Raw genomic sequence first — 26,857 nt, 5'->3', positions numbered from 1 at the left:
TGCTTGTGTTTTAAGTTCAGGTTTTCCCTAGTTCCTATCATCAGGGCCCAGGGATAAAGGAAAACGTGTTTGAATCCTGAGCCTTGCATTTCAAGGCATGGATTTGCCCTCAGCTCCACGGCATTGTAAGTCGGAGAGGCCCAAGGTGCTGAGTGGAGGCCCACAGTTGAAGTTACCAGTATTGTGCAAAGAGCCCCACTTTTTCTGGGGACCAGCTCTTCCCCAGTGGAGGCCAGAGGTAGCTGGAAGATTTGCTGGGAGCTCACTTACAGGAGTCGGGGAGCATTGGTACAGGGACAAAAGTGATCTCCCCCTTAGAGCTCAGCATGCTGTCCACAAGGAGCCGATACAGAACGTCCCAGGGCAGCAGACTGTCCTCCCAGAATCACAGGCCCCTGTTTTTCACCCCCCTCGGCAGAGAAGGGGCTGAGCCCCCGGCAGAGAAGGGGCTGAGCCCCCGGCAGGCCCAGCTGGGCCGCGGCTCCCTTTCCCCGGGCTTGGCTGCTGTGCTCTGAGCCACGTGGTCGTTCTTGGCCACACTTCCTCCAGGATTCAGGGGCACAGATGGTTTAGGGCAGGTTGGCGGCGTCCGTGTTCAGGTGGATTTGGCATCCGCCGAGAGATGCGGCCCTCCCACTCGGCGAGAGACAGCAGAGGGGCTGAGAGATGACCTGGACGTCTCAGGACAGGAGGCCTGGCCTCAGCCCAGCCCGGGAGCCATGGCCCTTGGGACGGGAGTCCTGCCAAGGGCATCACATGGGCTTTTGTTGCCAGGAGGCAGAAGCCCGTCTTCCAGAGAGAGCCGCAGAAAGGTCAGGCCTGGCACTGAGCTGGCAGCCTTCCGGTGCCTTCCCTGTTCTGGAAAGGTGGCTGCCAGGCCTGGGCACAGTCTAGCCGGCACTGGAGGCCAGGGCTCTTGGCGCCCACAGTTGGTGGCTTAGGTCAGAGGAGATGAAAGAGGTGTGTTTCCAAGATAGCTGAGGCGGAGAACCGGGTGATGGGGCAGCTCCAGGCTCCGGCTAGACCTGCTCAGAGTAGCCCTTGTCGGGCCTCACGTTGTGTAAGACCTGCTCTCTGAAGGGGGCAGTCCATCTGCCCCGGGTCGAGGCAGAGGGACTCCAGGCGACCATCTGTGCCAGCAAACAGAACCTAACCCCAGATGGTTCAAGTGAAGAGAGATTCATGGAGGGGTAAGAAGGGCTCGGGGGGGCTCGCCAGGGATGTGACCCACCCCCACCAGGGCCAGTGGCAGTGGGAGCTGTCGCCACCTTAGGCTAAGGGACCTTGAAGGGACAGGTGAGAGCCTGAGCTGTCAAGGAGGGGCCACCGGCAGGAGCTGTGGTCCTGGAGGGAGGGGTCCAGGGAGAAAGTCTCCCGGCCTCTCTGCCCCTCCCTCCAGCCTCTCACCGCCGCCTCCCATTTGCTCATCCTAAATGGTACCCGAGGCCAGCGAGCCCTGGTCATGCCCTCCAGGGGAGGCAGCTCTGAAAGCCCGGAGAGGGGGTGCAGGGGAAGGTCAGGAATAACCAGCACGGGCCCATCGGGTGATGAAGGAAGTGGCCCCGAGGTGGCCGGGGGGCGGGGGGGACCTCATCATCTACAGCATCCTCCTCTTTGCCAAACCAGTGCACCCTTGGAGTTCCATTCTAGACCTTCAGGCTTCGGCAGTGACCCAGCTGGGCGATCGGGTGTTAGTGGCACAGGAGACTCTTCCCATCCCAGGGTCCCAAAGTCACGCATGTTGGGAGCGGGGCCTCCTGTCCGTCTCTGTGCCGCACCCAGGACTGTGTATGTGTCAGCTCTTGTCCTAACCAAAGGCAGAGCCTCCCACTTGTACAGGACAGGACAGTCGTGGGCGAGACGTGCTCCTTTCCCTGCTGCCCTCGTGGGCTGAATCTCAGGGGTTGGAGGAGCCAGGGCAGTACATCTAAACCAGCCCTCCGTCTCCAGCCGGGACCAACCTCAGCGTCCCTCCCAGTCTGGAGACGTGATTTCACGACCCTCGGTGAAGCTCTCGCTCCATGGTTCGCCCGGCAGAAATTTACCGAGCACGCTCTGTCCTGAGCTCTGTGCCAAGGGTAGCCAGGATAGAGGCCTCCCTCCGAGGTTCAAGGTCGAGCCAGGGAGCCCGGCACACAAGCAGGCATTAAGGGGGCAGGTGTTCCTAAGGAGGCTGGGGGCGCAGGGCACACAGGGCACCTGGCTGCAGTCTGTACGAAGGGAGCCCTTCCGAGGCTGAGAGGGATGTTACGAAGGCCCAGGGACGGAACACATAGAGGCTGAAAGGAAAAGTAAGGAGGAACTTGACCTGCATACCAACCTTGGCCTCAGCTTTCCTTTCCTTGAAATGGGAGAATGATGTCTGTTCTCATGAGTAGGTTGAGGTCAAGTGCTTAGAGTTCTCTGGAACCCAGGACATCTCTAATCCGTGGTATGAAGGCCCTTGGATGGCAAGGGAGGAACACAGGCAGCAGAAGCAGGATTCGGAGAGAAGCAAAGGGCTGGGAACAGCTAACTTTCCACTTCCTCCATTGCAGCGCCCGGCACTCCGTGGAACCCCGGGCACCCCGAGACGACCACAGCCCTAGAGCTGAGGTTCGGGAAGTCTCTGTCTGGGGAGAAGGTGGTGTGGGTTTCGGTGGAGTCTAGTGTAGACACAGACTTGGGAGGAAGCTGCTACAGGAGGGCAGGCCAGAGAGGCCGGGACTGTGCCTGGAACCTTCCCCTGCACTGGCCCGAAAGCCCCAAGGCCCTGGGGCTGTGTCTCCCCGTCACCCTCCCCGGGTCTCACATGTAACAGGCTCTTTGCGTGAAGCACCACTACTCGGAATTATCCAAGGCCAGTTTTAGCCAGGAATCACTGGCTTCCTGCCTGCGGTAGTTTGGGGCTACCGCATTCCAGCCACTAGGGCTGGAAACACAACCTGAGGGGACTAGAACCGGGAAGGGTAATTCTGCTATTTTTGGAGATTCACACATTGTGCTCTAACCTCAAATACAAAAGAGCTTTTGTACCCTACTTACCATTCTCCCTGCTCTTCAGCGTGATAATGGGAAGTTGAGGGCATACATCATAATAATAACAACAGCCAACATTTAGGTGAGAATTATCACGTGCCAGGCAGTGTGGCGTCAGACTTAATAGTTCATTGAATCTGCGCATCCATTCTTTGCTGCTGCCTCTCATTTTACACGTGGGGAATCTCAAGCTCAGAGAGGTTAAGCAGCTTGCCCGAGATCACACAGCTTGTAAGGGATGAAGCAGGGATTTGAACCACAGTAGCCCAGGTCCAGAGCCCCCAGTCTTAGTTGCTGTGCCCCCTCACCTCTTAGAGTGAAAAGCCCTTCCAAAGAGGAGATGAGAATTTGCAAGCGGTGATGTCAGAGAGAGGCTGGGAGAGGGGATTTTTAGCAACTCCTGTAATGAACAGAGACCGCTCCAGGCTTTGTGTGCCACAGGGTTGGAGAGTGGGTTTCCAAGGGTAAGAAACACAGATATGACGGCTGGAGTTGGGGCATCTCGCCTGGACTCACCTGCCAGGCTCCAGTACCCCCTTGTTCAGACTCTGGCTTAGTTCCTACCAGATGCCACCTCTTGGCCGCCCCCATCCGACCGTGTCCCCAGAACCGCAGCTCCTCAGGGACCCTGGCACCAGGATGGAGTACCCGCCATGCCAGACTCCCGACCAGTTTCACTCCCCGCTCTTAAAACCCCAGCTCCCCCAGTCAGGCTGTTTCTCTGCCTCACCAGCTGAGAATGCATGTGTTTTAAAGCTCTGAATGGGCCATTCCGGCTTGGAGTCCAGATGCATTTTTATATCCGCATGGAAAAAACAAAAATGCAGAGGCTCTGCTGGCAGTCAGAAAGAGTTTTTTAAATTAACTTTAAAAAAAAAACAAAAGAAAAAGTTTCCTGCACCTGGCCCTTCTCAGAAAAGCACGAAGGAGAACAAAAGCATTTCTTTAATTTGGGCCCATGTCTAATTTTTAAAAGACGCATGTCCCACCCACCTCGCACCGGTGCTTTTCAGATGCAGCCATCTATCAGATACCTACTCTCTGCCACCCTCGGGGCTGATGGTATGTAAGTCTCACAGTTAGCCCCATTTGACAGGTGAGGAAACTGAAGCTCATGTGGGGGCAGTTGGCTTACCCAAGGCCACTGTTGCCTTCCTAGGCTGCTGTAAGAGACTGGGTGGCTTAAAACAACAGAAATATCTTCTCTCGCAGTTCTAGAGGCCGAAAGTCCAAGGTCAGCTTGTCAGCAGTATTGGTTCTTCTCAGGGAAAATCTATTCCATGCCTCTCCCCTAGCGTCCGGTGACAGCCTGCATTCCCTGCTGTGGATATCACTCCAGCCTCCTTTGTCACGTGCATTCACCCTGTGTCTTCACATGGCCATCTCTTGTAAGGACACCAGTCACACTAGATCAGGGGCCCATCGTACTCCAGGATGTCCTCGTCTTAATTTAACTGCATCTGCAAAGACCCTGTTTGAGATAAGGTCACAACCTGGGGTGCCAGGTTAGGATTTCCACATCTCTTCTTTTGGGGGACCCAGTCCAACCTCTAACAGTCACAGTGCAGATGAGGCCAGAGAGGGACTGGTTCCAATCCAGACCCCTGGTTATACACTGCCTCTTCACAGCATCAAAGAAGCAAGAGGGACAACCCCATGGCGCCTCTTCTCATAGCAGGTGGCGCTGCCTGCAACCCAGAAGCAGAGACCAAGACGCCACCACTGGCCACTGCTGCTCCCTGGTGCTGACAGCGCCTGGGAGCCCACGCCTTCAACCTAGCACTAACCCGAGGCCTCTGTGCCGAGAGAAATTGCAAATGTCTGTGGTGGCAACACCACCTTCACAAGAAGTAGCATCTATTGAGCACTTACTGTGCACCCCCAGAGTGTTCTGGGCACTTTGCATGTTAAGTCTTTGTCTTCTTCTGTAGAACCCTAGAGGATAGTGCCGTTAACATTCCCATTTTACAGATGAGGAAACTGAGGCCAGGGAGATTCATTTAACTTGCCCAAGGCCTTGAAGCTAGGAAGTGCAGGACCTGCCCTGCCCAGGCAGGGTGGCCTCAGAGCCCAACCTCCTGGCTACCAAGTGCAGTGACCTCTGTGTACCTCAGGGGTGTTTTGGGAAGAGCCCCAGCACAGAGCCAGTCTAGCTCTAGACCTGGTGATGTTTAAGAGGGAACTCACTGGTGCCATATGAATCCATTTGTAGGAAGTGTCCAGAACAGGCAAATCCACAGAGACAGAAAGTAGACTGGCGCTTGCTGGGGGGCAGGGGGAATAGGGAGTGGCTGCAAATGGGTAGAGGGTTTCTTTTGCAGTGATGATGATGAAAATGTTCTAAAATAGGTATGGTGGTGGTCACACGACTATGAATAGACTAAAAGCCATTGAATTGTAGACGGGTGGCTTCTGTGATAGTGACTTGTATGTATGGTGAGTTATATCCCAAGAAAGCTGTTACAAAACAAAAATCAAAAAGAGGGAAGTAGGCAGAGTGCGGGGGGGGGGGGGGGCGGGGTCAGGAAGAGTGAAGAGCGGGAGGCAAGAGCATGCGCAGGTCCCAGGCCGCTGAGCCCGGGGCGGAAGCCAGTGGCTGGGGGACCACGGCAGTGCGGTGGCCAAGGGAGCCTCAGCGGAGGCCAGCAGAGAGAGATGGGGGTCAGAATCCCCAGCACCCGCGGAGGACGGTGCCGCCCAGTGACAATGAAGGGCCCCTGTGGTTGTCCTCGAGGGGCCGGATGGGCTCGGCTTCCTCAGAGGCACTGCCCCTGGCAGCCGGGTGGGAGGCCAGCCGCCTAACGGGGTCGCCGTCCCCAGATGGGATGGAACACGGGAGGGAAGCCGGCTGCCCGGCCCAGGCACCAGTCACAGCCCAGAGAGCGGACGTATTGAGCACACGGCCACTTGCAGCACTGTCCCTGGGCCTCGTACCCACTAATGGAATGGAAGTGCCCATCAGCTCCCTACACCCGCCCCGGGAAGCAGGTGTCACGGGGCCAGAGCTGGCCTAGGTTTGCGGTGCTGGCGGGTGGGAGACCAGGCTGTGGCGTCTTCCGGTGGGTCTTGGCTCACGCGCTGTGTTTCGTTCCAGAGGGCCTTCAACGCCCTGTGTCACAGCACCCACCTGTACGGCCGGAGGCTGGTGCTGGAGTGGGCTGACTCCGAGGTGAGCCTGCAGGCCCTGCGGCGGAAGACGGCCGAGCGCTTCCACGGTAAGAGAACTGCCGTCCGCCGGCCGGGCTGGGGGCCCAGGTTCCTGGACCTCCCTCCGTCTCCTTCACATCTACCCTTCGCCATCCATACGCTTCTCTGTGCCAGTGGGAGGTGCTGACCCAAGTGGGTGGCATTGGTGGCCTCCATGCCCTTTTGGTTTCCCAGTCAAGTCAGGTCATTGGGAGGCCTGGCAGGATATCGGGGAGAGGAACAGCCTGGGTGAGGGTGGTTATCCCCCCGCCCCCCCTCACTTCCTGCCTGGTTGCTGCCGGCTGGCTGTCATTGCCCCCAGAGGCCACAGCTCACATGCAGTGGCTCTCTGCACCCAGCACTCTCTGTCCAGGGTCCAGTGGCTGACCCAGGGACCCCTTGCCCCGATTTCCCTGCGCCTGCTACCTGTTTACTGGACCCTCCTCAGTTATCCAGTTTGAGCGCCTTCCGCTTCCTGCCCGGGCCCCAGTGGTCACAGGACCCAGCCCCACCTCTTATACACCTTGGTGGCCTCACACAGCCTCGCCCGTAATGCAGTCCATCTCCAGAAAATACTTAGCCCCTGCCGTGTCCCAGTACGAGGAGTGCCGCGGTGACCTCGGGGGGCTTTGGGTCCAGAAGGGCCTCCCCGCAGAGGTGGCGTTTGTGCCCACAGGAGGGTTGCCCGGGGTTGGCATGAGCGTGACACATCGAGAAACGGGGCGGCCAGTGTGTCTGGGGAGGGCAGCCAGAGGCCTCACACAGGCCTCGCCTTCTCTAGCACGTTGTCTAGAAACAGCGTGGAAGCCCTTTGACTCTAGCTCCACCTGCCAAACCCTTCAGAACACACCCCCGTGCCCACCCCAGCGGCCTTTCCTGCCTAATCCTTCCCCACCACACCTCCCGTCCAAACGCCAGGCAGGACTCTGTGTCTTTGCATATGCCGTTCCCTGTGCTTAGAATGCCTTGCCTCTCAGTTTTGTTTTTCTCTTTTTTTCCAACCTGGCAAGTGACTATCCAGCCTTTAAGGCCCAGCTCAAATGACACCTCCTCCAAGAAACCTTCCCTTTCCCCACCCTCCACCCCCAGGTATCAGTAATGGCTCCGTCCTCTGCTCTCCCACCTGTGTTTCTAAACCTCCTTGCCACGTCGTCATGTATTTCTTTTTTTTTTTTTTAATTCTATTTATTTATTTGGTTGCACCGGGTCTTAGTTGTGGCAGGCGGGCTCCTTAGTTGCAGCGTGCACGTGGGATCTAGTTCCCTGACCAGAAATCGAAACTGGGTCCCCTGTATTGGGAGCGTGGAGTCTGAACCACTGCTCCACCAGGGAAGTCCCCATCCTGTATTTCTTAACGATTCTTCTCCTCGCTGGACTGGCGCCTCCCGCAGTGTGGAGAGCGTGCTGTCGTGTGCCGTCATGTCACCTCTGTCACTGTGATTGGTTCATCTCCGGGCCCCCGTGCCAGCCTGGACCAGTCCGAGGCTGGGGAATACATAAGCAAAGGCGAACGAGAAAGCAGAGCCGTCAGGGCTAAGTACACAGTCGCAAGCACACAACTCAATAAGCCCCCAAATCCTGCTGTGCAGGAGGAGAGCCTGTCCTTATCGACAGCCATTGACCAGCCTAAATGCACCCATCGGCAAATGTTTGTGTAAGGGACTCTCCCGGCCCCCTGCCCCCCACCCACCCACCCCGCGGGGGAGTGCAGACTCAGCAGTCCTGCCCTGCATTGGAGAGTAGCCTCCTTCAGTAAACTGAGCTCCAAAGACAGCATTTACTGCCTTACCCCAGCAGAAAGCCTTGGCTGGAGGCGTTTCTGTGGGATTGGCTGTCTCCCCCTATCAGCTGCAGGCCGAGGCCCAGACAGGGGCAGATACAATAATAATATCAAGAAAGACAGCAGGTTGTTTGCATACATCTTCCCATTAATGCCCCAACAGCCCCATGAGGTGGGCCTGATTAGCCCCGTTTTGCGGATGACAAAACTGAGACCAGCCGAGCACTAAAGGGACTCGTGAAAGCTACTGTTTATTAAAGGCTTTCTCTGTGCCGGGCCGTCCTCTGTATGTGACACGCGTTGTCTCTTTCATCCTCACGGCAACCCTTCCAGCCATGGGCACGGCTGTCTACATTTAACAGACAGAGAAAGAGGTTCAGCCGTGTGCCCAAGACATGAGAAAGCCTGGAGAGTGCACAGCTGACATTTGAACTCGAGGGCAGCTCTAGAGCCCTCTGCCCCGCCCTGCCACAACCCCACGCATGGCACTATAGTAGCAGATGCCACTTGTAAAAGCCTTGGGCCTCCGTTAGATCTAGGGTGTGTGTGTTTACCGCACGGCTTCCTTCCTCCTGAATCATCCAGACCCTGAACCCAGAATGTACAGGGTCCCTTCCCGAAATGGAGGGGATGAATACCAAATCGCAGTGAGAAACATAGCTGGCGCTTTAGAATTGACACCCTGCGATGTGCGTGTTACCTTGTCCCCATTTACAGATGAGGAAACCGAGGTGCAGAGGTGAGAAAAGGCCCCACCAAGGCCAGCGCTGGGTGTCAGAGCCCAGCCATGTGTTTGCACTTTTTTTTTTTTTTTTTTTTTTTTTTGCGGTACGCAGGCTTCTCACTGTTGTGGCCTCTCCCGTTGCGGAGCACAGACTCCGGAAGCACAGGCTCAGCGGCGAGCCTGCCATGGCTCACGGGCCCAGCCGCTCCACGGCATGTGGGATCTTCCCAGACCAGGGCACGAACCCGTGTCCCCTGCATCAGCAGGCGGACTCCCAACCACTGCGCCACCAGGGAAGCCCCTGCACTTCTTTTGAGTCCCCTTGAGGGGACATTCCCCCCTCCCCCAAGTTCTGGAAGGGGCCCCTGGCTCTGAGCTAACCAAGTGCGCAGAAAGGGAGCCCTGAGAGACCCTCCCCGGCACCGCGGGTGGATGTCAGGGTCCCAGCAGGGAACAGAACTTACCCCAGGCCTGCCATGCAGAGGTGGGGGCAGGGGGCAGAGGTGAAGGGGCAGCAGGAGGAAGTGATGCCCCTGGGCTCCAGGGAGAGCAGGGGCCTTGGGGATGGCCAGCTGGTCCCCAGGTTTGGAGGGATGCAGCCAGTACCAGGGCCCTGAACCAAAGCAGGGAGGGAGCCAGGCAAGATATGCCTGCATCCCCCTCGCCCCCCTCTCTGCTCTGCTCTCCTCCCAGGTCTCGCGTTGGCCCATCCGTCAGCCAGAGGGCCAGGCTCCCCAGTGACGGCTCCTTCCAGGGGATGGAGTAGGACAGGGGAGGGATTGGCAGCTCCAAACAGAATATCCAGCGTCTGTGGTGACCCACGAAGGTCAGGGCATAGGGCGGAGGTCGGGGGGTGTTTTCTGGGGGGCGGGACCAGCAGTGTCTGGCTTGGCGGGGATGTGTTCCATCCAGAAGGGTCACTGGCAAACATGGCCAAGTGTCAGACCTCTAGCTGGCCTCACCTGTCTGGGGCGTGAAAAGGCAGCAAAGAGGTAGCCTGAAAGTTTGGGGCCCGAAGAGTCTGAAACAATTACCTATCATACTTACACAGCACTCTTTCCAAACCAATATATAATCCTTAGAAAAAAAAGGACACTATCCAGAGCACAGCGAGATATGAGACAGGGATTTTTAACCCAGAATCCATGAAACCTTGTCTTCATGGGCCCTAGTCTCGGGCTGGCCTCAGAGGGGCTGTGAACACCCAGAAACCTTATCATCTGGTACGTGTGTGCACGTGTGTGTTTACCTCTCTGGCAAGGGGATCTTTGTTGTCATCAGATTTTCTATCAGGTCATGGTCCCCAAAAAGTTAGTTTTAGGAGGAAGAGCGTCAACTTTGGAATCATCAAGTCCTGGATTCTGTGGCCTCCCAGCTGAGTGTCCCAGGACAAGTCACTGTGCCCCTGGGGCTTCCGCTTCCCATTTTACAAATGGGGATACGAGGGTACTGCCTTATGGGGTACTGGTGAAGATGGTCAGGGCAATAACGAGCAGCACGAGCTGCCCTTTTTTTTTTTTTTTTTACCCACACAACACCCCTAGGAGGTAGATGCCCTTAATCACCCCATTTTACAGCTGAAGGGACTGAGGCACGCAGAGATGAAGTAGCTTACCCAGGACCACACAGTCAGTAAGTGCTAGAAGCAGGGGTTGAACTCGGACAGTCTGGCTACAGCGTTGCATCCTTGGGGTGACTGCGCCCTACATCCTTCCCAAGTAAGCAGGACACCACGGGGGGAAACAGGGTAGACGAGTCGGCCGAGAACAGGTGCTCTGCAAATGTCAGCCCTCTTACCCACCCGCCCCATTGTCTGCTTGATGTCTTTGGAAACAGGGTACCCACGGCAGCCCTCGATACTCAGAATAGGGCTGCTGGGCTCCTGCCCTCCTGACTGGACCCTTTTCCCCGCTCTGCCCCTTCCCTGTGGTGAAAAATGCCCAGCTTGTTTGTGTTGAAATCCTCATTGTTCAGAGCATCCAGGGCCCTGGCAGACTCCGAGGGCAGGTGGGATCCATGCCCAGTTCCCTCCCCCGGCCCTGATCTGTGCCAGGAAGGCACTCAGGACTCAGGTGGAGGCCCCGAGCCCCATTTGCCCAGCCTGAGCACCGAGGCCACGACAAAGGGCTCCCTGGGGAAGGTGGGCCTACGGCAGGCGTCTTAACCATTGGGCGGGAACCAGCAGGAAGCTTGCTGGGGACACCGTGGCCTCTGAGCTGCCCTCGGGGACAGGGGGGGGGGTGGCCAGAGAAATAGAGAAGAGCTTTGGCCTTACTGTGGCCGGTACAATCAGAGTTCACCTCTGCCTCTGAGCTCCAGCTCCCCTGGGGGAGGCTGTGGGGATGGGGTGCTGGTGGGCCGAGAGCTGCCCAGGCCCTGTGACCAGCCCTTCTCTCCTGCATTGGTCCCTGACAAACCTAGGTCAAGCCACACAGCTCCATGTGCAGTTCAGGCCACGTAATACTAATTACTATTATTATTACCATGACAAGTTTCATCTGTTGAGCCTCACTCCACGCCAGGTACTATCTATGGGGCTTTCACAGGTATTAATCCTGCGGAATCCTGGGAGGTAAATACCGTCATTATCCAGACGAGAAAATTGAGGCACAGAGAGGGCAGATGATTTCCCCAGGGGCGCCCAGCTACTAGTGGCCGAGTCAGGAGTCAGACCTGGGCTTTTAGCCATCCTGCTGGCTTCATATGAGCAGCTATGCACCGCTACCCCTTAACGTTCCACCCTAGTGTGTGTCCTCATGTCCGTTCTGTTACCTCAGGTAAGTCACTCGGCCTCAGCTTTGTCATCTGTACAGCGGGACTAGGGTGCCTACCTCATAGGGGAATTGGGGGGCTTACGGGAGATGAGGTCTCTAAAGCTCTCGGCGCACAGTGAGGAAGCAGCCAGTATTACTTATCCGCCCCTCCCCTGCAAGGCGCGAATGCTTCTTCCTTCTCTGGGCCACCAAGAACACCCCCTGTTTTCCTTGCATTCCGGTGGAGCCAGGCCGAGGGAGGATGCTCTCTGGGTGGAGGAATGAGACATAAAGAAGAACCGCAGTTTTTAGAAGCCCGGACAATAAGGAACATGTGAGAGAGGGAGGGAGGGAGAATGAATGAGAATGAATAGCCCGTCACCTGGGCAGCGCTCGGGACGGTGCGTTTGCATCTGCAGATGCCACCTGTCCCCAGGCCTGGCACGTGGTGGGCTCTTAATTAGTACACAGTAACAGCAAGGGGGAGGAAGGGGATTCCTCGCGGGTAAAAGGGCGTGATGTCTTGCTTTCCGAGGCAGCTGTGGGAACTAAACACTCAGCACCCAGTCTGGACGTCGCCACTTCTGTAGGCTCCCTGTCCGCGGCCAAAACTCTTTTCAAAGCCCCCCTCCCGGCACCCGCTCCCCAAGCAGGAGGGCCTTCATTTCACCCACTGTCCCGGTATCACGGGTCCTCAGATATTCCCTTGCGAGTTGATGCTTACGAAATACCCATCAAATGAAACAACCGAGGGCAGCTCTTTGAAAGTTGTTCAAAAAGCTGCCCTGGATAGGCAAAGCCCTTGACCCCAGACAGCGGAGCTTGGGCCGAGGGAAGGGCAAGATGGCCCTCTTCCACAGAACCCTCCGCTCTCCCCGTCCTCTCCCTGCCTTCCTTCCGGGCCCCCGGAATCAGCCTTCTCAGCTGCCGCTCGGCAGCCCCCGGCAGGTGAAGTGCTGTACTTCAGTGCCTCGGTGCGGGCGGGTGAAAAGAGAGAGCGCAGAGGAAGAAAGAGGAAAGTCGGCCACTGGCTGTGTCCTTTTCTTCCCGAGCGTGTTACAAACCAGCAGGGTCGCGGCATCGAGAAGCTTTCAGGGCCCTGGCAGGCCGCAGTACCTGCGAGCGCCGCTGACAGAGTATAATGGTACGGAAGCAACCCGCCCGCACAGCCCTCTGTTTTCCAGCGGGCACCGCCAGGGAGGCCTGGGCAAACAGGCTTTTATTGGGCCGGGAGCATGGCTCTGCTTCCCGGCATTGTCTTATTCCAGCTGGGAGGACTGATGGGCTGTGGTTAGCGGCTGCACCTTTCACCTCCGGAGCTGGGAGCGCAGACATGACCGGCATGGCAAGTGGCTGGCAGCGCCGCCGTCGCCCGCCTGCCCGCCCGCTCCCACCCTCGGCCAAACCAGGCCAGGCTGGGATGCGAGATCTGCCATCTTCAGGCCCAGACGATGGGCACCTGTCCCATCGGTCACTGGCCTCCAGCACGGTGGCCCTCCTAGCCAGGAAGGAGGGAGCCCGACTCCTGGGGCCCTTGCCCTGTCAGCCTGGCCTCCAGCCCCCCATGATTCAGATCTCAGCCAAAGTGTCAGAGATTCTACTTTTCCCCGAAAGTTCCCTTGTGGCACCGCGTACCTCGTCTCCCTTGAACTTTGTGTTCACGTGTGTGGGGGTTTCACCTCCCTGCTCCCCGAGAGGCTTTATCCTCCAGGGGACAAGGCCCTCTCCACGCCCACTGCCTTGGCCCTGCATCTAGCGCAGAGTAGGTGCTCAGTAACAATCGGTGGGGTGAGTAAACGAACAGATAAAAGTCCTGATCGTCAGAAGGGCCCGTTCTAGTGGAGCGTCAGCTATGTACTGGGCACTGCAAGAGGGGCCCTGCATGGTGTGCAGCCAGGTGGCGCTAACCTTGACCCTCGAAACACCACTAGTCTGGAAGAGGCAGTTGTGTGCCTTCTTTTTAAAGGTGAAGTCAGGAGAAAAAGAAAACAGGGGAGAGCTCGGTCGAGGACATACTGCGTGCAGGGGACATTGCCATGTGGTTTCATGCACTCTCATTTTAGCCTTGCAGCTCCTTAGAAGAGGTGCTGTTCCCATTTTTCTGAGGTGCAAACTGAGCCCCAGAGGGGTCTAGTAACTTGCCTGAGGGCACACAGCTTTGCACACTACAGAACAGCTCACCGTATTTAGCCACTCCCTAGATCCCCAGCAGTTCCTAAATTTCAAATTATCCCCCCTTTTATTGGATCTGGGCTCCACAGTCCAGGTAGGGCCGTGGTTACAAACTACAGCCCCACAGCCAGATTCAGCCTGCAGCCTCCTTTTGTAAATAAAGCTTTTGGGGGGGAACACAGCCATGCCCGTTTTTCACGTAGCGTCTCTAGCTGTGTCTTCGCCCTGTGAGGACAGAGTTGAGTAGTTGTGACAGAGACAGTGTGGCCTGCAAAGCCCTAAAACATTTACTATCTCCCCTTTTACAGAAAAACTTTACAGCCCCTAGGGCTTGTGAGATGGCTGCCCTTCTTTTGTCTAAAGCCACGGGTGGCTAATTCCTCCCACATAACCCCCCTTTCTCAGAGAACGTACAATTCTAGAGGCATCATAACCCCACCCGCATCCTCCCAGCTAGAGTCCTCTGCTTAAAAATCCCCAGCTCGGGCTTCCCTGGTGGCGCAGTGGTTAAGAATCCGCCTGCCAATGCAGGGGACACGGGTTCAAGCCCCGGTCCGGGAAGATCCCACATGCTGCGGAGCAAGTAGGCCCGTGCGCCACAACTACTGAGCCTGCGCTCTAGAGCCCGCGAGCCACAAGTACTGAGCCCGCGTGCCACAACTACTGGAGCCCATGCGCCTAGAGCCCGTGCTCCACAACAAGAGAAGCCACCACAACGAGAAGCCCATGCACCGCAACAAAGAGTAGCCCCCGCTCGCCGCAACTAGAGAAAGCCCATGTGCAGCAACGAAGACCCAATGCAGCCAAAAATAAATAAATACATTTATTTAAAAAAAAGAATCCCCAGCTCTTCCTGGAACAGAAGCCGCAGTGCCTTGCTTCCCACTTCATTCATTCACTCACTCAATTCTCCATTGATCGTCTAATTATCCAGCCTTACTCAGTACTGAGGACAAAGCGGCAAGCAGAAGAGAAGGTGCCTGCCTTCGTGGAGCTAGTATTTGAGTGGGAGAGACGAATGATTTAAAAAAAAACGGTAATAATGAGAAAGTTATGATGATCGCAAGCCCTGTGGAGGAAATGCAAAAAGATAACATCATACACTCAGGGGTGTGAAGAGGGAGGAGAGATTCCAAATGTGGTGGTTGGAAAAAGTCTTTCCGAGGAGTCAGTGTGTTTGTGTGATTCAAAGAAGCCAGCCAGCCCAGGATCTGGGAGGAAATCATTCCGAGCCCTGGGAGCCGCAGGTGCAAAGGCCCTGGGGCAGAAGCATGCTCATCGCAGGCCATTGTGACTAGAGAATGAGTCCAGGGTGGAGAGTGGTTGGAAACAAAGCTGCAGAGGCCAGAAGGGCTCCCTGGTGGGGTCTTGTGGGGTGGGGCAGGGAGCCTGGCGTTTATTCAAGATACAGTGGGAATCCCTCGAAGATTTAGAAAGAGGAGCGCCATGGCCCGGTTTACACTCCATCCCTCATCCTCGCTGCTGCACGGGGCATGCATTGTAGAGGAGTAAGAGTATGGAATAGGAGGCCCACTATGGTCGTCCCAGCAAGCCACGGCGGTCGTCTGAGCAGGGACGGAGACAGGAAGGGTGGAAAGAAGCCAGTGGATTGAGCATATGTGGTAAAAGTAGAGCTGGCCAGACTTCTGGGAGGCAGGAGGGAAATTAAGCCAGTACAGAGATTTTTGCTCAGAGCGAGCCACTCACAGGGTGGTGGTGCTGCGTGATGATGAGGCCCTGGAAGCTGGGAAGAGTGGGTGGGGGCGGGAGTGATCCGGCCGCATGGGGTTTGAGACTCCTATTAGGACTCCCCGTGGGATGTCAAGCAGATAGATCTATGAGTTGGGAGCTCAGGAGCGAAGTCTGGGCTGAGATATAAATTTGGAAGTCATCAGCATACAGATGATATTTAAAGCCTGCAACAGTTCACCAACCCCCCCCCCCCCGCCCATAACTTAATCATTCACAGGACGGCACACTTTCAAAAGACTGGGGACCAGGAGAGCCCATGATCCCCATGCCAGCCCTTGCAAATATGCCTCACTGATCATGGCCCTGAAAACATAATCATCGGGCTTTAAAAATCACACTCAGGAAAGTTCAAGCAAGTATGTGAAGTCACAGAGATTATTATTCAAAATATCCCTCTGCCATGGATCTTTCCAGCTACCTGGAGACAGAAGGTTCCTATAGGCTCCCCTCGCCTCGTTTTTATTCCTCCATTTGGGTGCCTTGCATTCCCTCCGTGAGGCTTTGCTGTGGCAGCCCTTCCTCCAGAGCTGTCAGAGGCTCCAGCAGAAGACAGGTGAGGGAGGGCTGTCCCGGATTGCCACAAAGGGTCCTGACAGAGGAAAGGTCACTGTGGGCACCTGGGGCCACCCAGGAGGTGTTGCACCCCTGCTCCCTTGGAAGCGGGTGCCCGCCCCTGTCCAGGGTGCTGAATCTGTTCTTCCTTCTGCTCCCAGCCCTGTCGGTGGGTAGCAGCAGGAGAGAGGTTGAAACTGGCCAGGAGACCCACTCTTTGTCACATGCCCCAGGCCACCCCAGCTGATGCAGGCAGAATCGAGAGAAGAAAAGTCAAGAAGCCGGAGTCAAGGTGGCTCCTCGGTGGCAACTGCTAGCAATGGTGCAAATGGCTGAGCTGTGGCCAGGGAGCCAGGTTCAGAGAGCCGAATGCCTCTCCCTGCAGAGGTGCTAGGGAGGCTGGGGGGGCCTGGAGCAAGGTGGAGCAGGTGTCCTTGTCCTCCAGGTCACCCCCTCCCACTCCTCCCTCCTTCCACCCCCGACTCCCCGAGCCTCTTGGAGTGGTGTTTTGGAAATACTTCCAAGCGCTTCGGCAACATCCTGCACACTCTCTCCCCCTTCCCCCGGGAGCGGCTGTCCGTGCGGGGAAGGTACGTGCTCCCAATCCCGCTAAATTGTTATTGACTTGTGTTCTCTGCGTTCTGCAAACATTTCACTCGGCTGTCGCCAGTGAGGCCAGGAATCCCTGCTAGGGCTAACGGGGAAGCCAGCTGTGCCGGGCCATTTCTCCTGCTCTTCCTCATTGATCATGGAATTAAACTGACAGAAGGAGAATTTCAGAGCAACTTGGGAGGGGAAGGGGCTGGGCCCGGATTGGATGAGGGTTCGGGGACCTGGGGACCGGAGTGCTGGAAATAGGGTCAGGAGGAGGGTGGACTTGCCTCCAGGGTTGTGGCTGGTGACAGAGGGTGGCCGGGTTTGTTTCTGAACTGTAGGCTGGCCCAGGCCTGAGAAACCCAAGGAAAACACACAGACGAGGAAGTTGTTATTGCTGCTTCATGACCACAAGTGAAACTAGTGGGGTTCTGTAGACAGAGAGTAGAGAAAAAGTAAACCAGAGGCTGCACTGGTGAGCTGTCGGCTGAGATCACAGATCTTTATTTTGCATAGAAGATAAGGGGGAGAAAAAGTGTTTTGTTTTTGTTTTAATTAATTGTCCCTATTTTGCTATCAGAGGACTTGACCTGAAAGTCAAGATTATGCCCTCTCTTGAAAAATCAGGTCTGACCACCCTAGGTCCTACATTCACATAGAGTAGCTGGGGTCGAGTTACATGGGCTTTTTTTTCTTCTTCTTCTTCTTTTGCCGCAGTCCGCAGCCCTCCCTATAGTCACCCACCCAGACCGTTTAACTCCATCACATCCGCACTTACAGATCCTAGCGCAGACAGCATCCCTCCTTGGCCCCTCGAGACGATGTTACTGATTCTTTCTTTTTAGCCTCTACTCCCAACCCAGGGCCTTTGCCAAGAGGAAAGGGACAGGTAGTTAATGTCGACCAAGCCCCTAGAAATGGGGAGATCCCTCCGGGCCCGAGACAGGAGAGTGGGGCGGGGAGCGGTGGGGGGCGCCTTCCAGCCTCTCCTGGTTTCCTTTTCTTTTGTCCTCTGCAATGAGTCACCTTCTCCTGGACACTCCCCTGCCTCCCCGGCCCACACAGGCCACTCCAGCATCTGTAACTAATGCAGACGCATGCAGCACCAAGCCCCAGAGCCCCCAGGCTTAGTGGCCCCACGGCCCTACCAGGGCTGAACCCACGATAATCCAGGCCGGGCACCTTCAGCAGCCCTGGTGGATGGAGAGCTGCCAGCCCGGCCGCCTGGAACTCCAGTGTGCTCTGGATGCCCAGGGCACAAAGCAAGATGAACCCGCCGGGCTGCCCCGGGGCTTCCTGCTTCCCAGGAGCCAGAGTCCTTAGCACGGTGATTCATAACGGCTGTAGTCACGGCTGTCTCAATAGCCAGTGTCCACCCCAGGCCATTTGCATCAGAACCTCTGGGGGTAGGGTCCAGGTATCTGAGGTTTCCCAGACGATTCTATCAGGCCGTGGGTTGGGAACCAATAGCTTCTTGAAAAGATGGCTGATGCAGGCACTGGGCCGCTGCCACGCGGCCTGAGTCTGCTTCACGCCTTCCCTGTTGAGAAGTTCCTTCTGAGGAGTCTGGGCTGGCGTCCCCCCCGCAGGGCGAGCAGCTGAGCCACGGGACCACAGGCATCGCCGTGGGGTGACGGGAAGACCCTGGGACCAGCCTGATCTGTGCTCAAGGCCCCATTCGGGGAAGTCTTCCCCAAGCCCTAGAACAGCTGCTTATGCATCTGGAAGATGGGGCAGTAATGTCACCTGGCTCGTGGGAGACCTGTGAGTGTGAGTCCACACCCAGCCCATGCCTGGAGCCCAAAGAGGCTGGACTTAAAGCCCGGGGATGCTGGCTTCTCTGCCTTCGTGTACGGTCAGCCCCGGCTCAGCCTGCTAGGTTCCCAGTTTCCTGAGTACCGCCCGCTCCCTGGGTGTCCTTGAACGACACCTGCGTTGTTACTTTTAACATGACTCAACACCTTTGTGTGCACCCAAGCCTTATCTGTTGACTCTTCTTGCGGGCACTACTGCCACGCGCTTTCTACAGAGAGCAACTCGATCAGATGGCCTGGGACCAGTGAGTGACAGAGCTCAGAGCCCAGCTCTGCCCGCCCTGGAACCCCAGCATGGCCTCCGTGGCTGCTGGCTCAGTTTCTCCTTTGGCGGCAGTATCCCTGGCACCAGGCCTGGCACATGGTGTATATTCAATGACTGTTTGCTGTGAATGACTGAGGGCTGGAACCCTCAAGGCCTGAGGTCAGGAGAGCAGATACTGTTCCCAGTTAACAAACAGGAACACCGAGGAAAGGAGTTAAGAGGCTCCCTTAAATCCTTGAGGTGCAGAGGTGGGCCTGGGGCCCAGTCTCCCGTCTGCCAGCCCCGAGCAGGGGCTTTCGGATCACGCCTGCTTCTTGGGGGACCAGCTGTGTTCTGCAAAGGCACATCCATGAAACACCTCCTGGTACCGAGAAAGGGCCACTCGTTTGGTCTTAGGAGCCAGGCTGATCCTCTCTAAAGAGTGCCCTTTATTCTGTGATCATCTAGTGTGTGCCTGCTGTGAACAGAGCCCTGGGAGGCAGACCCATCGGGGTATCTGAGGGTTTTGCCCATGGGGGCTGCCAGCCTGGAGCCTGGGAGGCAGGGGGACCCAGGAGCAGGCAGCCTCACACGCCAGGCCAGCCCTCAGGGTGCCGGCCCCTCGCAAGACCCGCATCCTGTGTCTCCAGCGCCGTAATGTCCCCAAGGGTGGGGACTGCAGGTTGCTTGTGCCCCCCGATGGCCTGGGGCAGCAGGCCACTGAGTCCGAAGGCTGTGGTGCCTTGTCCCAGCCTGGAATCCCGCCCTCCACTCTCAACCCTAACCTCCTTCCTCTCCTCCCCTCGAGGGACAGACCGGAGAGAGGGGCGCACCTGCTCCCCCTCCCCCCTCCCCCCCAGCCTGTTGGAGTCGCCTCAGGTACGGTTTTACCAGGGGAAACCTGCTACACGGGCCTGCACTTTACGGTTTGCCAAGGCCTCGCCTGCCCTTTGTCTCGGGGAGTAGCAAGCTCGGGACCTCCAGGAACAGCTAGAAAACACCCAAATAAACGAGACCTCCCATCTCCAGGGGCAACTGGCACACACCCCGTCGGCTATCCTTAGGTGGGGACATGGGCCCAGCGTGGCCAGATCAGCCAGTTTCGAGAGAAACTAGAAGTGGAGATTCTTGTGTCCCCTCTCTTGTGTTTACATATTAGTAACTAAGGGTTTTTTGAACGTTCCGTGATGTCAGCAAATCCAGATGCCCTTCAGTGGGCCTGCCGGATGAGGCCTGCTTCATTCCAATTGGTCACCTGTAGACAATGGTGTCTTAGTTTGGGTTCCCTGGAAGCAGCCCCTGACCAGCTAGGAGGGGAGCCAGTTTGGGGGATGCAGTGAGCAGCCCCACCATACAGGCCACAGGGACCCCTGGGAGCCGTGTGGCAGCTGCCCCAGGAACTGTCCCCTGGAGTCGAGGGAGCTGGGACATTTCTCCAGGGGGCTTAAATCTCCAACACTTCCAGCCTACCCTGTGCCAGGGCCACGTGTGCCCCTGTGGCCAGAGAAAGCTCCTGGCCCTCCAGGCGGGGAGCTATGAATACGCCCCAGAGCTGCCCGCTAACGCCGTACGTGACCGTCAGGAGGGGGGCACCCACCGCGGCCGCCGCATCTGTCGAGGGCCGGTACTGCCATCCCCATTTTATGGAGGAGGGAAGTGACCTGCCCACGCGCTCTCAGTAACAGTACCCATTAACGACAGTAGGGGCGTCACCTTTCCCCCGCGGCTCCTGCGTGCCGGGCGCTGTTGTAAAGGCCTTCATCTGTGCCCTTCTAACGCCCTTTGGGACCCCAGGAGCTGGGTGCTGTTCAGTAACTGCCGAGACTGAGCACAGAGAGGGGAGGCCTCGGCCCCAGGTGGCTCAGCCGGGGGGCGGCAGGCTTGCCTCCGGGCCGGGCAGCCTGGCTACAGCCGGCAACGCCATCAACTCCGAGCCCGGCCGCCCCGGCCGGTCACAGCTGCCTCCTCTCAGGGTTCCTTTCAGGATCCCCTCCTCCCCGACCAGCCCTGAAGCTTTGCCCTGTCCTCCCGACAGCCCCCCGCCCGCCTGCCTGCCCGTGCCTTGTGCACAGGGCGCCGGCGCCAGCCAGGGACGGGAGAGAGATGCGGGCTGGCGTTCCGTCAAGGAATTAATTGAAAAATAAAATCATTAGATGGGAACTCCAGAAATGCAAAACGGTGGCTGGAGAGTGGGGAGGGGGACGGGGGCAGGACTGGGGGGTTGCTGGGGGACGGCTGAGCTTTTTGTCAAGTTAATTTCTTGGGTGTTGATGTTTGGTGACATTCACTTGTTGTTTATCTCCGGGTGCAGCTGTGATACTGAAAGAGAACGCACAGCTTGTTTTGTTTATTTATTTTACACCTTTCTCTGGTTCTGCATTATGTTTGTTCGGTGAAAACCCACTGAGGCTTTTGATGTCGGGGAGATGGGATTTCAGCAGCTGTTCCCGGCAAGCAGGGCGCTCCGCGTGCGGATGGGGCCTGTGAGGGGGTGGTTGCTGGGTGTTGTCTGGTGGGGACTCGGGGCGCGACGTGTCCTCTGGGGGGCGGGGCGGTGCTGGGGGCCCCGGCCTGAGCCAGATACACCAGGCCCCAGGGTACCAAGCCCTTGGGGCGCCAGGCTCCGTGAGTGAACTCACTGATCCTTGCCGCCGCCCCGGGAGGTCGCGTCTCCACCCCCAATGTACAGACAGGCAGCCGAGACCCCGAGAATACAAGTGACCTGCCCAAGGTCACCGAGCGTTAAGTGGCAGAGCTGGGACCTCAGACTGTCTGACTTCTGGGTGTCATGGAGGCAGCCGGTCGCTAACGACTTGCCTGCCACTCACCCCACAGCCGTCAGTGGAGACCCCTGTGCCTCTGGTTTCCAGCTGGAGGAGGGGGAACCATACCTGCTTTGGCCTTGACCAGCCAAATCACTTCATTCACTTACTGGACAACTATTTATTGCTCACCTACTGTGTACCAACCTTCCTGTGACAGCCCCTGCCCTGCTGGCACTCCCTGGCCTAATGGCAGAGGGACACATTAAATCAACACCTCTGACATGAGCAGTAGCAACAAAGATGGTGGTCGCAGCACCGCCATGGAGCCTGACCAGGTGCTGGCATTGCTCTTTTCTCTCCTCAGTGCTCACCACAGCCCCAGGAGGTAGGCATTCCTAGTGGCCCCATATTACAGATGAGGAAACTGAGGCCCAGAAGGGCTAAGTCTGCTGCTCACAGCCTCACAGCCAGTCCATGCCTGGGCTGTGGGGTCAGTGCCCACTGTTCCTGAGCACAGTTACCATAGGTGCTGGGGACAAGTCAGGGGGCTCTGAAGGGCTTTTGCAGGAAGAAGGAGCCCTCACCTCCCGGGGAGTCAGGACGGCAGCAGAAGGCAGCCACAGAGAAGGGAGGGGTGGCGGAACAGCCCCGTCCCCCCACGTTATACATGAGGGGTTGAATCTCGGACGGGGCCCATGCCCTGCCCAAGGTCACCCAGCTCTGGAATGGTCAAAGCCAGACGCAGTGGCCACACGCCCTGTCACCACAGGGTCCTGCGTGATCTTGGCCCCGCCCCCAGGCAGGGCCCCTCGGGAGATGCCACAGAGCACAGCACAGAGCATGCGTGGTTGCAAACTGGACCATCTGAGGCGGAATCCAGGGGCTGCCACGTGTTAGCTGGGGGCGGGGGGGCGCCTCCGGTGTGTCTGCTCCTCTGCACCTCCGTTTTCCCACCCATGAAATGGGGGTGATGACACCAGCCTCCGGAGGGTTTATGAAACTAAGGTGAGACACCACTTCTTAAGTGCCCGTCCTGTGTGTTTCCTCTTCCAGCTATGTCGCCCCTCCCTCTGGGCCTCAGTTTCCCCAGTCGTGGTGCCTCTCTTCCCGCCACTCCGTTTGTTTGTTTGCTGTCCCGACAACTGCAGTTTTACTTTTTAAAAGTTACCCACATTGGTGCCCCTTTTTATTCATTCACTCAATCATTCATTCATCCATTTTTATGTTCAACAAATGATGACAGAGCACTTACTGTGTGCTGAGCCCTGGGACGGTCTCTCGCAGTCTGGCTCACAGTGTGGTGGAGCCAGGCCTCGGGATGTGCCGGTGACAGAGAGGCCCTCGGAGCTGGCCAGGCCCCTGGTGACCCTGGGCCGTGCTTCTCTGAAAGGTCCCCGAGGTGGGCTGGTGCCCGAGGGGTGCCCTGTGCTGGCCACTGGGGGCACCTGGAGTTCACGCCCCAGTCACCGCCTGCGCGGTGCTCCTGGGCCAGCTGGGTAAGAGCCACCCGTGTGCCTGGCACCTGCCCCCTTGCCAGTCTCAGAGTCATGCTCAAGCCGTGGGAAAGAACAAAAATTCTGCCAAGGTGAAAGCGGTAGCTGCTACCATCATGGCTGCTGCTCCACTGGCCGCCCCCTCGTGCCCCAGGCCAGCCCAGGAGAGCAGGGGCCAGCCGTCCAGGAGCTCAAACCTATCCCATCGTTAGCCTCTGGGAGTGGGGGGGGGGGGGGGCGTCAGTGACAGGCCCGCAGGTCCTTCTGTTTCCCGGCTCCTACTACCTGCCCAAAGGTCCAAGTTCCAGAGACCGTTGCACACTTCCGGCAATTATTTGGAAACCCAGAGGGGGCGGCGGGGGCAAAGGAAGCAGGTGTCCGCCCCAGCTCCTCCTGTCCCCCTCCCTCCTCATGACTAACAACAGGGTGATGATGGCCTGAGGCTCCGGCCGGGCGGGCCTCCCACCCCTTCCTCACCCTCCCCGAGGGGCCAGCCCCTCCGCGTCCCCCCTTTCTGCCCCATTCGCTCATCCCCTCGTTCAACAGCTGCTCACAGGCACCCACTAGGTGCCAGGTAATGCGCTGAGGCAGGAGACACGGCCATGAACGGGGTAGCTCTGTCCCCAGACGAAGAAGCACCCGCCGGGTGGTGAGAAGTGCTATGGGGCGAGGCGGGCTTGGAGAGCAGGGCCTGTCGACAGCGGCCAGGGGAGTCCTCTCTGAGGAGGGGACGTGGGAGCAGGGGTCTCCGGGTGGGAGCGCACTTCGCGGGCCTGGGAGGGCCCGGCCCAGGCAGTGCCTTGAGATGACCATGGAGAGCTCCCGGAGCGGAGCAGGAGAGCCTGTCCTGGAAGGATCCCTCGGGCTGCTGTTGGCGGGGGAATAGGTGGCCCTGAGGGCGAGGGCGGAAGCAGAGTCCGCTGAGAAGGTGCGAGTGCTCGGGTCAGGCAGTTAGCCGCGGAGAAGAGGAGAAGGGTCAGCGTCCGGGTCAGGTTCTTAGGAATGAGATGGAGAAATAGCCTCAAAGAGGTCAAGTCACTTGTCCAAGACCACCTGGAAGAGACCCAAGATGCTGCATCTCGAGGGCGAGCGTTGGGCTAGGCTCTGGGGAGACCCGCTGCCTGCAGGAGCCCCAGACCCAGTGGGGAGGTGGCAGCTAAGGATCGCAGTGGCAGTTTGGCCCACCCGGAGGACTTCACAGAGGAGGTGTTGTTTGAAGCAGGGAAAGAGAGGCTATTGGGACGGCATCCGACAGCTGCCTCAAAACAAGCCCAGCGTTATCTGGGGGTGAGGCTGACCATGAATGACTGGTTAGACAGCAGAGGGACTGACAGAGTCAATCTAAGCCCAGAGCCTTCCCCCTCCCACCCCCACCCCATTCCCTTCCTGGAGGGCCGAGAGGACCAGCACACCTCCCCCCTCCACCCTTTGTCTCCCTGGCAGTCTCTGGGCAGCACCTGAGACTTTTATGAAAAGAGGAAAGACGGTGGGCTTTGGTGTGTCTTGGGTCCTGGTTTCACCACTTCCTAGCTGAGTGACCTTAGACTTACCTGTCTTTGCTTCAGTGCTCTCACCTGTGAGAGGTAATAATACCTCCCCATGGGATTGTTGAGAAGATAAGAGCCATAGTACAGAGCAGATGATCAATAGTGTTTGGCACCCTGGGGACATGTATTTTGCCGAGCCCACCATGCCCTTTCACACTGTGCATGTACCTCCCCTTCCCCGTCTCCTCACAGAGAACTCCTCTGCATTCTTCAAAGCCCAGGTCAAATAGCCCCTCTTCTCTAAAGCCATCTCTAATTGTTTTTCCCTCCATGCCTCATCTGGAGTCCTTGAGCATCCAGTCACCCAGCATTTACTAAACACCTACTGTATGTCAGCCACCTACTATACCATTAAGAGTCTGCGACTCCAAGAGAACAGGAACTTGTTTCCCAACCCCTGCCCTCGCTTGACTTGGCCTCTCTGGAGGTTCTGGCTCCCCCTACATCAGGCAGAGACTCGCTAACCTCTGACCTGCCGGGAAGGGCCTTCCTCCCTTCTTTCCTCGGTGGGTGGAAGATGGGCAGGGGTGGCCGACAGGGCTGGGAGAGAGGCTGCCCCCTGGTGAAGTAGAGACTAAGCCTCCGTGTTTCTCTGTCTCCCGCTCTGTGCTCTCTTCCCCTTTCTCATACCTCCTTTGATGCTCCTTCCCCCTCTTCTTGTCTTTGCTTATTTCTTCTGTCTCGTCTCCCCACCCCCACCCCGGGTCTGTACCTGCTCTCCTACCTCCCACCCCTTCCCTCTGTCCCTTCCTGAATCCCCTCCCCCTGCTCCCTGTTTGCTCTCCCCTTCCCTCTCCCTCTCTGTCGTCTCTCTCGTCCTGACTCCCAACCCTCTCGGCTGTTCTTTTCTCCTCTTTTGCCATCTGGGCTCCCGCAGAACCCCCGAAGAAAAAGCGGTCTGTGGTGTTGGACGAGATCCTGGAGCAGCTGGAAGACAGTGAGGACGGCGGTGACGAGCAGACCCTTCAGCCGTGAGCTGGCGCCGAGGGTACGTGGCTCCAGAGCCCTGGGGACGGGGCACAGCCGCTCCGGCTCTGCAGCCCCAACCACGGGGGCCGGGCGGGCCGCACCGCCCGGTGGGGCCGCAGCAGCAGGCAGCCCCGCCCTCCACTGGTCCAAGGTCGGAGGGGACGATGGCCTCAGCCCACTGCCCGGGCATCCCGGGCCCCAGGCACTGACTGCGCCTGCTCTGTGCCCAGCACTGCAGGGCCAGAGAACAGGCGCAGGATGCCACCGCGCCGGGCAGTCCCTCGTGGCAGCACGAGGATCTGGAAGTGGCAGAAACCACCGAGCCCTGCGTCCAGCCCAGCCATTGGCGGTTCCCGCACAAGTTCCCCCTCTTGCTTCTCCTCCCAGCAACCCTGAGATGCAGACAGGGCCTCACCGTGCTGGCGCCAAGGCCAGGGTGCAGGGGGACTTCAGGGCTTGCCCCGGGGTGCGCAGCTACATGGGCACAAGGACCCTCGGGCCCCACTGCCCACGAGCCCGGAACGCTCACCAGGCTGAAGGCAGCTCTCTGGAGTTGGGCGCTTTGGGCATGAAGCCCCGCTCCACCCAGCACAGACTGGGGACCCTGCCAAGTCAGCTCAGCTCCCTGGGCCCAGCCTCCTCAATAACTGGTTCCCACCTCAGAGGGCTTTAGCGAGAAAGAAATGTAATAATCGTGAAGAACGCCAGGAACAGTGCTGCGCGTGTGAGGCGGGCCCCAGAAGCTTCTGTTCTCGCTCCCCCTCCAGGGCTGCTAAGCTGGCGTTCCCGCCTCCGTCTCTCCAAGGGACTGCTCACAGCCTGGGACGTGGCCTCTGTCCTGCCCCTTCCTCGCCACCTGGGACCACGGGCCCTGGTTCAGTCACAAGAGCGTCTTCCGTCCGTGCTGACCATGGGGCCACTCACGAAGCACTAAGCTCCAAACCCAGACACGGGCTCGTTGGTTGAGCCCGGCTGTGTGGCTAACGGCAGACGCCTCTACTCACAGGCTGGGGGCGCCGTGAAATGCAAACAGGTCCCCAGCCCTGGCAAGCAGCGTCCCAAGGCTCATCCCAGACCTGGGGTGCCCACACCCACTCCCGCCTGGAGATTCACACCCAGCACACACCAGGAGGGGGATGGTAGAGAGGAAAGAGCTAGAACCCGTCTGCCCTGGGTCTGAACCCCAGCTGTGTGACTTTGGACCGGCGCGGTCCCCTCTGACCCTCAGCTTCTCTTTCTATAAAATGGGGGTGATCTAGTACCTACCTCAGAGATGGTGCTCGGACTACATCAGCCAGTCCAAGTAAAGCCCAGAGCAAGCACTCATCAGCGTTTTTGTTTCCTCCTTCATTTGGGGCAGCTGGGGGCCCCGAGTGAGAGCCCAGGGATCTTCTGACTTGCTGTGTAAAATTTGGTCTGTGTATTTTCCTGGGAGGAGGTTTCAGTCCACACCACGCAGTTTTCGGAGTGGCCTGGAATCCAAGCAAGACCACA

The 26,857-nt window shown here is 57.9% G+C and overlaps 1 protein-coding gene across 1 annotated transcript in view; it reads left to right on the top strand.

The window, feature by feature from the left end:
• Positions 1-26,260, top strand: part of RBM19 (RNA binding motif protein 19) — a 121,167-nt gene extending 94,907 nt beyond the window's left edge. The window contains exons 23-25 of the mRNA XM_082853569.1: positions 6,113-6,233; positions 25,272-25,382; positions 26,131-26,260. Of these exons, the coding sequence (XP_082709695.1) occupies positions 6,113-6,233; positions 25,272-25,369 (219 nt within the window). The 3' untranslated portion in view covers positions 25,370-25,382; positions 26,131-26,260. The remainder of the gene's footprint in view (positions 1-6,112; positions 6,234-25,271; positions 25,383-26,130) is intronic.
• Positions 26,261-26,857: the final 597 nt, after the last annotated feature.

This window comes from Leucopleurus acutus (genome assembly GCF_964270905.1).
Source record: "Leucopleurus acutus genome assembly, chromosome: 13".
In the NCBI taxonomy this organism is placed as follows: domain Eukaryota; kingdom Metazoa; phylum Chordata; class Mammalia; order Artiodactyla; family Delphinidae; genus Leucopleurus; species Leucopleurus acutus.
This window is presented reverse-complemented; position numbering and strand designations above follow the sequence as displayed.